The 15440-nt window shown below is 45.9% G+C and overlaps 1 protein-coding gene and 1 non-coding gene across 2 annotated transcripts in view; both read left to right on the top strand.

Annotated features, from left to right (window-relative positions):
- LOC147086027 (uncharacterized) overlaps positions 1–9173 on the top strand; it is a 90218-nt gene extending 81045 nt beyond the window's left edge. Inside the window, exon 2 of the mRNA XM_085979175.1 lies at positions 8363–9173. Coding sequence (XP_085835301.1) covers positions 8363–9097 — 735 coding nt within the window. The 3' untranslated portion in view covers positions 9098–9173. The remainder of the gene's footprint in view (positions 1–8362) is intronic.
- A 2152-nt stretch (positions 9174–11325) lies between these two features.
- On the top strand, positions 11326–11407 carry trnas-uga (transfer RNA serine (anticodon UGA)). Its single transcript has one exon. It is a non-coding gene; the product is annotated as a tRNA-Ser (tRNA).
- Positions 11408–15440: the final 4033 nt, after the last annotated feature.

The following is a 15440-nucleotide window of genomic DNA, read 5'->3' as shown; positions in this document are numbered from 1 at the left end:
GCACAGAAGGAGGCCATTCGGTCCATCAAGCCCGTGCTGGCTCTCTGTACGAGCAATTCAGCTAGTCCCACCCGCACACCTGCCCGTTCACCGTAGCTCTGCAAATTTTGCTCATTCAGGTACTTATCCAAGTCCCTTTTGAAGGCCGTGATTGAATCTGCCTCCGCCACCATTTCCAGTTACTAACCAATCACTGCGTAAAAAAGTTTTTCCACGTGTCGCCTTTGGTTCTTCTGCAAATCACATTAAATCTGTGCCCTCCGGCTCTCGACCCTTCTGACATAAGAACATAAGAAATAGGAGCAGAACTAGGCCATTTGAACCTTCGAGCCATTATCTGCTCTGACTAGGCCGCTCATGATTTTGAAATGGCCCGGGACTGACATGATCTGTACAAACAGCACATCCCGTTTAAACAGACACGGAATGATCCGGGACTGACAGTACAACCCTTTTAAACAGACACAGAATTACCCGGGACTGACAGTACAACCCTTCTAAACAGACACGGAATGACCCGGGACTGAGAGTACTTCCCTTTTAAACAGACACAGAATGATCCGGGACTGACAGTACATCCCTTTTAAACAGACACAGAATGACCCGGGACTGACAGCACATCCCTTTTAAACAGACACGGAATGATCCAGGACTGACAGTACATCCATTTTAAACAGACACAGAATGACCCGGGACTGACAGCACATCCCTTTTAAACAGACACGGAATGATCCGGGACTGACAGTACAACCGTTTTAAACAGACACAGAATGATCCGGGACTGACAGCACATCCCTTTTAAACGGACACAGAATGACACGGGACTGACAGCACATCCCTTTTAAACAGACATAGAGTGATCCGGAACTGACAGAACATCCCTTTTAAACAGACACAGAATGATCCGGGATTGACAGTTGATCCCTTTAAACAGACACAGAATGAATCACTTTCGTACTGGGACAAGTAAGTCGTTTGTATCATTCAGTCCAAAAAAGCTGATGGTTAGGAATTTCCTGAATTGATGAACCACAGGCAGCCTTCAGTTGTCTGTAAAGAAACAGACTTTCTACCATGCACCGTGCACACTCACCCACCGGGGCGCACAATCGCCTTTACTTACACTGCAGACCTGCTTACATGCACCGTGCCTGTTAACCCACCAGGTGGGGCACATTCGCCATCATTTTTAAAGTATACTGATATTAATAGCAATTTTTGTTAAACAAGTCTATTATTTTCCCCTAATACCCTGGTCTAGCAAAAGACTATCGAACTCAGATATACAATCATTAAATGATCTAGCAATAACTGCCTTTTGTGGGAGGGAGTTTCACACTTCGACCTTTCTTTGTATGAAGAAATGTTTCCTAATTTCTCTCTTGAACGGCCTGGTTCCTATTTTAAGGTTTGGTCCCCTTGATCTAGACTCTTCCTCACCCCCCCGCACCCCACACCTCCCCCCCCCCGCCACCCCACATCCCTCGCCCCAGTGGAAAATGCTTCCCTCTGTCTACTCTATCAATTACCTTCAATATCCTAAAAATCAGAATCTGCCCACATGGCAGACTGGTAAGACAGGTAAACGCCCAAAGGATCCAAGGAAAGTGACAAGTTGGAAACAAAGGGTAGTGGTCGATGGGAGTTTGTGACTGGAAGGCTGTTCAGTGGGGTTTAGGAGGGCTCAGTACTAGGTCACTTGCTTTTTGTGTTATATATCACTGATTTAGACTTCAATGTAGGATTAAGAAGTTTGCCGATGTTGTATAAACATTGTCCATGTGGTTGTTAGTGAGGAAGAAAGCTCCAGACTGCAGGACATTATCAATGAATTGGTCAGGTGGGCAGAAAAGTGGCAAATGGGTTTCAATTCGTGGAAGTGAGAGGTAATGCATTAGGAGAGGGCTAACAGGACAAAGGAATACACAATAAATGGCAGGATATTGAGAAGCGTAAGAGAACATTGGAGAGCATGTCCACAGGTCCATGAAGGTAGCAGAACAGGTAGATAAGGTGGTTAAGACGGCAGTAGCAAAAGACTGCGGATGCTGGAATTTGAAATAAAAACAAAAATAGCTGGCAATATTCAGCAGGTCATTATTTCAGATTGCCTGCTGAATATTTCCAGCATTTTCTGTTTTTATTTCAGATGAGCTGCTGAATATTTCCAGCATTTTCTGTTTTTATTTCAGATGAGCTGCTGAATATTTCCAGCATTTTCTGTTTTTATTTCAGATGAGCTGCTGAATATGAGAATACCAAGGTCAAGGAAATAGAAACAAGAAACTGTGAAGGCAGCAAGAAGTAAAATAAAAAGGCTAAACTGATCTTTGGCTGCTAATATGGCTGGCGCCCACAATGTTACACCTTGCTGTTAGAAACAATGTAAGGCAGAGTGCAGAAGTTATACAGACAATAGGCGATCAGAAAACACATTACCGTGATTGCAAACGCATTACCATAATGTTTAGGTGATCAGGAACCCATTACCAGGATATTTACTTAACTGTAACCCATTCAGTAAAATGTGACTTCTTTATTTCAAACTGCCAGGCCAGGAAATCAAATTAACTGTATACGTGCACAGCTCGGGATTGGTGCAGACTGTACGATGTGTTAATGTCTTCTCAAATGCAAGTATAATAATGTAACATATTGTAGGACAAACTGCTTGCTCTGTTGGATTCGCAGACTCTTGCAGGAGTCGGTGTCGATATATCAGAGTAAGACTCCGCGGATAATAAATCGTTTGAATTCTCCAGTTGTTCGACTCAGTGTTTACTGAACCAGACTGAGGGTAAAAGAATCCGTTCTAACATTTGGTGTCAGAAGTGGGATCTCAACGGGCAGTCACCGAGAGTTTGCGAACTAGGAGCTGAATCGTCTCGGACATGGAGGGAGGAAATGGGGCCCCGATGTGAGTAATTTTTGTACTGCCTCGGTTTTCCTCCGATTCCGCCAGTCCGACGATGAGTCAGCCGATCGGTAACTCCCGTGTGGTGTCCCGCCGAGATCCAGGTCAGTCTGGCGAATACTGGAAGGGACAGGTGATTAGGTCAGTGATCGGATATCACTGAGGGTCAGTGATCGGATATCACTGAGGGTCAGTATGCGTACTGAGGGAATAACTAGGAACTGTGTAAACTTAGAAATAACACTTGTATCAGGTAAAGAGTGTCGACCTTGTATCTCACTTGGCCCGCCTAGGCTCTGAACAAGTTTAAAACGTGACTGTGTGAAGTTCACAAGGGGAGTAAGATGGGTAACTGTTTAGATACCACGACTGAATCGGGTAGCGCCTTACAGACCCTTTGTGAACAACATCCTGACAAAGCGAAGCAACTCAGACAGTTGTCGGGAGGATTGAATAAGAAATTAGGAAGTGATCAATGGCCACTAGGAGGAACTAAGAATCTAGATGCCGCTAAAAAGGCTCAAGAACTAATTTGGAAAAGTAACAGGGGTACCACAGCCAAAGAACTAATTGCCCTATGGAGACAGTACTGTCAGGAACTGAAAGAAATTTCCTTGTTAGCAAGCTGGCAGGATAATGCCTTAAAATTAGGAATAGCACTTACAGGAGGAGGGGTAGTCAAATCAGTAGAGGTATTGAAAAAGGAATGCGCTCATGAGAAACGCTCAAAACAGGAGTCTGAAAAGACCACGAGCGAGCCTGGAAAGGCTGATAAGAGTGGATTATGTAATCCAATGGTTGGCCTTGCCTTGACAGAGGGAGATGGTGATGATGATTTGGACGAATGGAATCACAGGGCTCAGGTTGTTCCCCACGCTCCCTCCCCCGTACGTTAACATTTATCCCCCGGTGGCACCCGCACCAGCTGTACAAACCACCGCGCCGACACCTCAAGTATCTGCCAGTGCCGTTTCCCCGCCGCCGTCAGTCACGGTTCAAGTAAATAATCCCCCGCCGGTCCAGATGGGATACCAACAACCGGGTCCCCAGTATACCGACCCTGTTGCCTTTTACACCCGACTCAGGACTAAGAATAATCGGCCCCCGACGACACCCTCCCCACCCCAACCCAGTCCATCAAGGTCACGAAAACGGAGAAATCAAAGGCAGATGATTCAAAGTCAGAGATTAGAGAGTCAGAGCTAGAGTACCCTCAAGGCTTTAAGGTCCTTTTTAGAGTGCCGGGACCATAGTGACATTGACAGTGGAGATTCAGGAGACGACTTGTCATCCCTGGAATCAGGATCCGACACCGAGAGACCCGCCAGACATAAACCAACACCCCGGCAGTTAAGGTGAGACAAATGCCTAACCCTGCCTTTAACGCAAATATTCCAGTGGCCGCCGATAACCCCCGGACCATAGGCATCTTCTACCCCTGGAAACCTAACGAGATAATGGCTATCTTAGCCGGGATGCCAGATAGGAAGAAATCCCCCACCTTGTTTGTAGAATTCCTCCGGACTACTATACTCGTCTATAATGCTGAATCAAGAGACTTATGGGCGTTAGTACAGCAGATCTTGAATCCCGCCGAACATGCAAGGTTAACCTAGGCTTTGAGGACCATGCCACATTAGAGGCTCAACACGCACAGAGTGCCGCTCGTGAACGCGCCATACTCACTGCTTTAACCACCACCCTGCAGAAACCCATTGATATATCCAAGGTATTGGAGACTAAGCCGCGAAAGGGCGAGGGAGCAGAGGAATTCCTAGAGAGATTCTCTGAGGTATATCGGAGTCAGTCAGGAGATGCTAATTACCGGAACGGAGCAAACTCGCCACAATACTGTGCTATCCTGATAAATTGTCTACCAACCTCGGTGTCTGAAGCAATTAAGGCTAACAATATGGACTGCTCAGAGAATAGTCCCAGCCAGATGGCCAGGGCAGTGAAATATTATTGGAAAGAGAATAAGAGTCAGGAGAGTCAGCCCCAGGTCAAGGTCAAGACTGAGTATGTGATAAAAAAAGGAAGAGCCAAAGCCCACCCAAGATGTGATAGGATATCAGACGGAGCCCCAGTACTGCGTCCCAGGGTGGGTTGATAGACAAGGGTACAGAGATACCAGCCATCCCAACGGACCAACCGTCCCTAATTATGGCCCACCCTACGCTCCCCCAAGACAAAATTTCGGCGATAGAGGAAGAGGAGGGAGGCAAGCAGGGTCAGATACCTGTTTTAATTGTGGCCAGCAAGGCCATTGGAGCATGGAATGTCCCTCCCGAAGACAAGGAAGAGGGGGCCACATGCAAGGACAATGGGGAGGTTGACAGGGAAATCGGGGACGAGGAAGATATACAGACTTCTCCCAGAATAATCCATTTCCCCAGTACTGACTAGCCAACCTCGTGGCGAACGGGTTCCAGTCAGACAAGGAGCCCCTTTCTATCCCTGCTGATTGAAGGGAGCCGACATACGTTTCTGGTAGACACCGGAGCTGCTATGTCATCTGTCCGATCAGAGCTCAATCTCCCTAAATCCGGGGAGACACAAAGCCTGTCCGGATTCCAAGGACAAGTGTGCCAGTACCCAATATCAGAACCAGTTGAAGTAACATTTCAAAATGAGTCTGTGAAACACCAATTCGTGATCACAAATGGGCTGGATTGCAATCTCATGGCCAGAGACCTGTTATGTGCATTTCAATTAAAAAGCATTGTACTACTATCAACCCAGCATGTTTTCTCACAGAACCACCCCTCGAACAAACAGACCCAGGACATGATTGTCTATTTTTAATCAAGGAAGATACCTCCGTCAGTGAGGATCTATCTGATGCCCCAATGCAGTGTCCTGACACAACCATGTATGTAGATGGAAGTGCGTCCGTCAGTCCCCTTGGGAAAAGACTTTCTGGATATGCAATCGCAGATCAGGACAGTAATACTTAGGAGTCTGCCGCCTTTGAGTTTCCGTATTCCGCCCAACAAGCAGAACTGTTCGCATTAATACGAGCTTGTATCTTAGGGAAGGACTTAAAGGTTAACGTTTATACAGACTCGAGATATGCCTTCGGAGTGGTTCATGATTTCGGACAATTATGGAAAAACAGAGGGTTCCTAACCTCTGCAGGAATACAGATATCCCATCAGAAATGAGTATCTGATTTGCTACAAGCCCTCATGCTACCAAAACAGATCTCCGTGATAAAGCGCTCCGCACACACAGCAGGACAGACCCCTGTAGATATAGGGAATAGATGCGCAGACCAGGAAGCTAGGGAAGCGTCCCAGGAACAACGAGTGGTTGTGCCTAGAATGATGAGCCAGACTAAAAGCTCAAATAAAAGCAAGTCTCCCTCGGAAAAGCCAATGCCAACCATCCAAGACGTCATTAAGTTACAGGAGGACGCTCCTGACCGTGATAAGGGACTGTGGAAACAGCTCGGTTGTACATATGATTGTGTGTCTAAATTATGGGTTACCCCTGCCGAGCAAAACTTGTATGTCAGATGAGCTAGCATTATGGGTTATTGAATGTATACACTTTGCAACTCATTGTGGTACCAGAGCAACTAGTGACACGTTATTAGCTACATGGTGGCATCCTAGATTACAAGCTCTGGCTCAAGGTATTAGCAGTCGCTGCCTCATTTGTCAGCAGCATAACCCGGGAAAAGGCATACCTTGTGAAATGGGTAAGACGCCGTTACCCACGGGTCCCATTGAGACCCTCCAGATGGACTATATTGAGTTAGAAAGGTGTCAGTGTTATAAATATGTACTGGTTATTGTGGATGTATTTAGTAAGTTGATTGAGGCCTACCCGACTACGGATAACAAAGCCTCCACTGTTGTAAAAGTTTTAATGAGAGAAATTATTCCAAGGTACGGAATTCCAAACCGATTAAGTTCAGACAACGGCCCTCACTTTGTGGGTCTGGTAAGCAAGGAGTTCTGCACTCAAATGGGCATCCAACAGCAGCTACATTGTGCCTACAGGCCACAGGCCGCCGGACTGGTCGAGCGGGCTAATCAGACCTTGAAAAATAAACTTGCCAAATTATAGGCCGAGACAGGAACTACATGGCACAAATTACTCCCCGTGGCCTTGTTCCAAATATGTACTATCCCGGCTGGTGCCACCCCAACTGCTGCCAAAGTAGAGGGAAAGAGTGCTTGTGTCCACCTCCACCACTGTAAAATTGTCAGTAATGCTATGCCTAAAACTTAAAGAATGCTAACCTCTCTTGCTTCCAAGAAATCTCTCCCTAAACAGACGTGCCGCGCCGACCAGCCATGCAGACGTCGCTGTGGATCCTCTCTATCAGTGCCCTGATCACCCTTGGAATAACTCAACGGCCCAGAAGGTGGACATGCCGGCGGAACCAACCCAAGCGGGTACACCACCTATGCCACGGAGACGTGCTTCGGTGCAATGATGATAACCCAGGCGGGTTCGGGAAATGGAACGTGATCAACTGGGACACCTACATTGGGTTTATTAGACAGCCCTACCGCTCGCTAATGCTGAGATACATACACAGAGGAACATTGCCATGCCATTGGACCAAGTGTAAATTTGATTACGTCTGTTGACGCCAGGTGACCAAGTCTGTTACTGCACGACCATGCAACAGAACTACCGATACCAAAGGACAAAGCTGTTATCCAAAGTCCAACCAGGAAAAGAAAAGAAATGGACTGCCCCCTATGAGCAACTTCGACTATTCGAGGGTAGAAGGTACCCTCACAAAGAGACGTAAACGAGATCTCCAACATACTTTCCCTGAAGAAACCCCGACGGGCAACCGATTCCTCCAGACTCACGCAGCCCTATACTCACCAGAGTCAATTGTTTGTTATCCGCCCCTGATATCTGTTGAGGGGTGTATACCCCAACCCCGGTTATTGTTCCCCCGGACTTTCTTTTAGATGCTCACCTTCTCCCTCCCACAAACAATATAACAATACCCTATACCTTAACCCCGCCCGCCAATTGCCTGAAACCAAGCAGGAACCCTGGTGGCTATGAGAATTGTTGGAATGGGACGGGCTATGGCTGTAGGTCAGTATGGGTTAAGCAGAACTACACCTGCTTGGTGACACGCTGCCTCCACCATCAGTGTACGATAGGACCAGACACCGGTAGCTGCACATGTGAGCAATCCGTATGTGTGTCAATAACCGAAGGAGTACAAGTTTTATGTGGAGAAGGGGATGGGACAACTCTGAAGGTAGGGGGGGAAACCTTTATGCTAGTAAAAATAGCTAATACCCAGCCTACTGATACTCGTGAGATCCAAGGTTTTGACTATTTCCTTCCCCCGAGCCATTTAAGCACAAGGCAGAAACACGTATCTGTGATATATACCAAACCAGGCTACTTTTTCTTGAGCCAAGGAAAAGCCACTAATTTCATGGTAGTAGATACCGCCCCCAGACGGTAGCCATCACTACCTTAACCCCTACCACAGTACCCTGCCCCTCCCAATGGACATCCCACCGCAAAATAGTAGTCAGGGCAGCCTCGAAAGAGTTTTGCTCCAAGTGGAAAAATCCTGAATCCCTAGGAGGACACAGAACCTCTATAGGATATGGATTTGCTGGCCTGTTCTCTATAGGCTATATTGGAGCCTATCTGGCCGCCAATAACTGGAACTACCTTATCTGTGGCCTCACCATCCTGGGTAATGCTACCATGGGGGCCCTCGACGCAGTCACTAAAGAATTGTCGGAACTCAGGTTATTCACTATGCAAAACAGATATGCCCTAGACTACCTGCTGGCCCGAGAAGGTGGTGTCTGTGCAATAGTAAAAGGTAAATGCCTTATGGGAGTCCGAGACCAGACAAAGAACATCACCCACTTTATCACTAAGATAAGGGAACAAATGGATAATATGAAGGAAGCAAGTAACTGGGGAGATTGGGGATTTGGAGGATGGTATGACTGGTTGATAAATATGGCTATGTACCTAGTAGTTGCAATCGCCTGTATTTTTATGGGCCTAGCAATCATGAAATGTGTGCTAGGAAGAATGCAGCTAGCTTTGGAAAAAATAGGTAGCCCGAAGATGTTAATGGTAAGACTGACCAATGAATGTGAAATGAAGGAAGTAAAGTATGATGACAATGAAGAATTTGATCGACTAAATAAGATAGACGTAACCGAATAACGGTTGGTTATCATAGAATGATAAAAGGAGGGATTGAGAATACCAAGGTCAAAGAAATAGAAACAAGAAACTGTGAAGGCAGCCAGAAGTAAAATAAAAAGGCTAAACTGATCTTTGGCTGCTAATATGGCTGGCGCCCACAATGTTACACCTTGCTGTTAGAAACACTGTAAAGCAGAGTGCAGAAGTTATACAGACAATAGGCGATCAGAAAACACATTACCGTGATTGCAAACGCATTACCATAATGTTTAGGTGATCGGGAACCCATTACCAGGATATTTACTTAACTGTAACCCATTCAGTAAAATGTGACTTCTTTATTTCAAACTGCCAGGCCAGGAAATCAAATTAACTGTCTACGTGCACAGCTCGGGATTGGTGCAGACTGTACGATGTGTTAATGTCTTCTCAAATGCAAGTATAATAATGTAACACACTGTAGGACAAACTGCTTGCTCTGTTGGATTCGCAGACTCTTGCAGGAGTCAGTGTCGATATATCAGAGTAAGACTCCGCGGATAATAAATCGTTTGAATTCTCCAGTGGTTCGACTCAGTGTTTACTGAACCAGACTGAGGGTAAAAGAATCCGTTCTAACAAATATTTTCAGCAGTTTCTGTTTTTATTATTGGTTAAAAAGTCCTAGGGAATATTTTCCTTTATTAGGCGGCAGGTGGTTAAGAAGGCAAATGGTATCTTGGCCTTCATAGCGAGAGGGTTGGAGCACAGGAACAGGGATGTCTTGCTGCAGTTCTACAGGGCCTTGGTGAGACCACATCTTGAGTATTGTGTGCAGTTTTGGTCGCCTTATCTGAGGAAGGACATTCTTGCCATGGAAGGAGTTCTGCAAAGATTCACCAGGCAGATAGCTGGGATGGCAGGAATGATGTATGAGGGGAGATTGTGTCGATCGGGCTTATACTCACTGGGGTTTAGAAGAATGAGAGGGGATCTAATTGAAACGTATAAAATTCTGACAGGACTGGACTGACTAGATGCAGGAACGATGTTCCCGATGGTCGGTGAATCCAGAACCAGGTGTCACAGACTAAGGATAAGGGATAAGCCATTTAGGACAGAGATGAGGAGGAATTTCTTCATCCAGCGAGTGCTGAACCTGTGGAATTCTCTACCACAGAAGGCAGCAGAGGCCAATACATTAAATATATTCAAGAAGGAGTTGGATATATTTCTTAAGGCTAAAGGGATCAATGGTTATGGGGAGAAAGCAGGGACCGGGTACTGTATTTGGATGATCAGCCATGATCTCATTGAATGGTGGAGCAGGCTCGAGGGGCCGAACGGCCTACTCCTGCTCCTATCTTCTATGTTTCTATGTTTGTATTAGCCAAGGCATAGAATTCAAGAACAGTCTGGTTATGTTTGAACAGTATAAAACACTTGTTAGGCCACAGCTAGAGTTCTGCAGACAGCTTTGGTCACCACAGTACAGGAAAGATGTTATTGCACTAGAGAGGGTACCGAGGAGATTTACTAGGATGTTGCCAGGACTGGAAAATTTTAGCTGTAAGTAAAGATTGGATAGGGTTGGGTTGTTATCTTTGGAGCAGAGGAGGTGGAGTGGAGACATAATTGAGGTGCATAAAATTCTGAGGGGCCAAGATACAGTGGATAGGAAGGACCTATTTCCCTTAGCAGAAATGTCAATGATCAGGGGCGTAGATTTAAAGTAACTGGTAAAATGATTAAAGAGGCGTTGACAAGAACCATTTTCACACAGAGAGTGGAGCGGATCTGGAAGTCACTACCGATCACATTAATAGAAAGCACTATGGACATGTACTTGAAGTGCTGTAAGCTACAGGGCTACGGATCCAGAGCTGGAAAGTGGGATTAGGCAAAATATCTCTTTTTCGTCTGGCAAAGACACGATGGCCCGAATGGCCTCCTTCTCTGGCGTAAATTTCTGTATTTCTATGATCACTGCCCTTAATCTTCAATATTCCAGGGAATACAAGCCTAGATTATGTGATCTCTGCTCATAGCCTAACCCTTGGAGCCCTGGTAACACACTCGTGAATCTGCACCGCACATCCTCCAAGGTCAATATATCCTTTCTAAGGTGCAGTGCGCAGAACTGTACACAGTGACCTAACTAGGCCTCTGTGCAGCTGTCACACAACTTCCTTCCATTTATATTGTGCAGGGAAGTTGTCTAATAGTTTGCATAGGTCATTGCACTGTTGAAAAGTTGCATTTGCACAGCTGCGATGGCCGAGTGGTTAAGGCGTTGGACTTGAAATTCAATGGGGTTTCCCCGCGCAGGTTCAAACCCTGCTCGCAGTGATTCTACTGCAAATTCTTTATTTTATTTCATCGGTTCCCTGTGGAGATCACTGGCCCCGAAACTGATTAGAATTCCCTCCACTGCACGTTATGACACTGATTAACCCAAAGCTGTTGTTCCAATTGGAAACACTAATTTGTCATCAATTAGAAATTGTGGATTTGTTTGAAACTATTTGCAAAGATCAGTGAGAAATTTACACATAAGACAGCACGTAAAAATTCCATTTAATAAAGAACCCTGCAATGTTTGGAAGGAAAAGAGTGGAAACGCGATTTGGTTTTCAAAGGTGAACCCGAATTAAAAAGTGTGTAAAACGACCAGAGCAGGACTCGAACCTGCAATCTTCTGATAGCATTCAGAATTTACATCGAACTCAGACGCCTTATCCATTAGGCCACACGGCCACACAAAAGTAGACTCAACAAATCCTAATAATGAGTGATTAAACTCCGTTACTGTGTTCATTTCATTAACAACAGAGAATACTGGAAACACTCAGCAGGTCAGGCAGCATCGAGTGAGGGAGAAACAGAGTTAACCTTTCAGGTCGAACCCTTCGTCAGAACTGGAAAAGGTTTGGGAAGAGGGATTTTTAAGCAGGGGTGGGTGGAGGCGAGATAAGAACAAAGGAAATGTCTGTGATAGAATGGACGGCAGGAGAGATTGACTTACAAAAGGGATGATGGTGCAAGGCAAAAGGAGAGGTAATAGGACAAGTTAACGAACAAAAGATGGCTCAAGATGAGGTGTGAATGATTATGGCAGAAACATTAACAACTGTCGTGAGGAAAAATGAGAACAAATTAAAAAAATTAAAGAAATACAGGGGCCAATTTACAGTCTGAAATTGTTGAACTCAATGTTAAGTCCAGAAGGCTGTAAAGTGCCTAATAGAAAGATGAGGTGCTGTTCCTCGAGCTTACGTAGAGCTTCATTGGAACAGTGCAACAGGCCAAGGAAGGAGAGATCAGAGAGGGAGTTGAGCAGATAATTATAGTGACAGGCGACCGGAAGCTCGGGGTCACACTTGCCGACTGTTCTGCAAAGCGGTCACCCAATCTGCATTTGGTGTCACAATGTAGATTCAGCGAATACAGTAACTAAATTGTAAGAAGTACAGGTAATCGCTGATTCACCTGGAAGGAGTGTTTGGTGCCCTGGGCGATGGGAAGGAAGGAGTTAAAAGGGCAGGTGTTGCATCTCCTGCACTTGCATGGGATGGTGCCGGGCGAAGGAGAAGGGGTGTTGGGGTGATAGAGGAGTGGACCAGGCTGTAATGGAGAGAGCGGTCCCTTCGAAATGCTGAAAGGGAGGAGGGGAAGATGTGATTGGTGGTGGGATCATGCTGGAGGTGGTGGAAATGGCGCAGGATGATCCGTTGAATGTGGAGGCAGGTGGGGTGAAAGGTGAGGACAAGGGGGGAACCCTATTATGTTTCTGGGAGTGAGCGGAAGGGGTGAGAGCAGTAGTGCGGGAAATGGAACAGACTCGGTCGAGTGTCATGTCAACCATGGTAGAGGGGGATCCTCAGTTGAGGAAAATGGAAGACATACCGGAAGCACTGGTATGGAAGGTGGCCTCATCAGAACAGATGCAACAGAGACAGAGAAACTGGGAGAATGGAATAGAATGGAATGGATAAATCCCCAGGGACTGATAATCTACATCCTAGTGTACTTAAGGAAGTGGCCCTAGAAATAATAGATGCATTGCTGGTCATCTTCCAAAATTCGATAGACTCTGGAACAGTTCCCATGGATTGGAGGGTAGCTAATGTTACCCCACTATTCAAAAAAGGTGGTAGAGAGAAAACGGGGAATTATAGACCGGTAAGCCTGACATCGGTAGTGGGGGAAATGCGATGTGGATGTGGTGTATTTGGACATTCAGAAGGCTTTTGAGAAGGTCCCGCACAAGAGATTAGCGTGTAAAGTTAAGGCACATGGAATTGGGGGCAAGGTACTGACTTGGATAGACAACTGGTTGGCAGACAGGAAGCAAAGAGTTGGAATAAACGGGTCTTTTTCCGAGTGGCAGGCAGTGACTAGTGGGGCACCGCAGGGATTGGTGCTAGGACCCCAGTTATTCACAATATATATTAATGATCTAGACGAGGGAACTAGATGTAATATCTCCAAGTTTACAGATGACACAAAGCTGGGTGGGCATGTATGCTGGGAGAGGAGAGAAGCTGTGTAACACTGGCGGCACACTATGTTACAGCTTGCCATGAACAGGGGGACAACCAGTAAACTCAGAAATGAATATATATAAACAATGAGAATGTATATTTATACACTCAGGGATATACCTGTTTATACACTTTATGAATAGAACTGCGTTTATGTGCTCAACCATAAATGTATTTTGATGCTTTGGCAACATAAGATGTAACTTATCATGCCAATAAAGCGATTTGAATTGTGAATTGAATTGTGAATTGTGAATTGGATGCCGAGAAACTCCAGTATGATTTGGATAGGTTGGGTGATTGGGAAGAAGCATGTCCGATGCAGTATAATGTGGATAAATGCGAGGTTGTCCACTTTGGTGGCAAAAACAGGAAGGCAGATTATTATCTGAACGTCAATAGATTGGGAGAAGGGGAAGTGCAACTAGACCTGGGTGTCCTTGTGCACTAGTCGCTGAAGGTAAGCATGCAGGTGCAGCAGGCGGTTAAGAAGGCAAATGGTATGTTGGCCTTCGTAGCGAGAGGGTTCGAGTACAGAAGCAAGGATGTCTTGCTGCAGTTGTACAGGGCCTTGGTGAGACCACATCTTGAGCATTGTGTGCAGTTTTGGTCGCCTTATCTGAGGAAGGATGTCCTTGCCATGGAGTGAGAGCAGTGAAGGTTCACCAGACTGATACCTGGGATGGCAGGAATGACATATGAGGAGAGATTGGGTTGATTGGTCTTATACTCGCTGGAGTTTAGAAGAATGAGAGGTGATCTCATTGATATTTATAAAATACTAACAGGACTAGACAGACTAGATGCAGTAAGGATGTTCCCGATGGCCGGGGATTCCAGAACCAAGGGTCACAGCCTAAGGATAAGGGGTAAGCCATTTTGGACAGAGATGAGGAGGAATTACTTCATCCAGAGAGTGGTGAACCTGTGGAATTCTCTACCACAGAAGCCAGTGGAGGCAAATTCATTAAATATATTCAAGAAGGAGTTAGATATATTTCTTAAGGCTAAAGGGATCAAGGGATATGGGGAGAAGGCAGGGACAGGGTACTGAATTTGGATGATCAGCCATGATCTCATTGAATGGTGGAGCAGGCTCGAGGGGCCGAATGCCTACTCCTGCTCCTATCTTCTATGTCTCTATGTTTCTATGTTTCTATGAGTCCTTACAGCAAGCGTGGTGGGAGGAAGTGTGGTCCAGGTAGCTGTGGGAGTCAGTGGGCTTATAGTGGATGTTGGTCGATAGCCTATCCCCAGAAATGGAGACAGAGAAGTCGAGGAAGGGAAGGGAAGAGTCGGAGATGGACCATGTGAAGGTGAGGGAAGGTTGGAAATTGGAGGCAAAGTGAAAGAAATTATCTAGTTCAGGGCGAGAGCAGGAAAAGGCACCAATACAATCATCGATGTACCGGAAAAAGAGGTGAGGAAGGGGACCTGAGTAGGACTTGAACAAAGAATGTTCCACATATCCCACAAAAATGCAGGCATAGCTAGGGCCCATGCAGGTACCTATAGCAACACCTTTAATTTGGAGGAAGTGAATGGAATCAAAGGAGAAGTTGTACAATGTGAGAACAAGTGCAGCCAGGCGGACAAAGGCGGTGGTGGATGGGGACTGGTGGGGCCTCTGTTCAAGGAAGAAGTGGAGCCGCTTAAGGCCGTCCTGGTGGTGGATGGAGGTGTAGAGGGAATGGACATCCAGAGTGGAAAGGAGACGTTTGGGGCCAGGAAACTGGAAACTGTTAAAGTACGGAGGGTGTTGGAAGAGTCGCGCATGTAGGTGGGAAGGGACTGGACAAGTCGAGAAAAAATAGAGTGAAGATAGGAAGAAATCAGTT

Source organism: Somniosus microcephalus, unplaced genomic scaffold, assembly GCF_052327205.1.
Source record: "Somniosus microcephalus isolate GS21.2 unplaced genomic scaffold, FLI_Smic_1.0 unresolved_chr8, whole genome shotgun sequence".
Taxonomy (NCBI): domain Eukaryota; kingdom Metazoa; phylum Chordata; class Chondrichthyes; order Squaliformes; family Somniosidae; genus Somniosus; species Somniosus microcephalus.
Note: the sequence above shows the minus strand (reverse complement) of the source record. Positions and strands in the feature narration are given on the sequence as shown.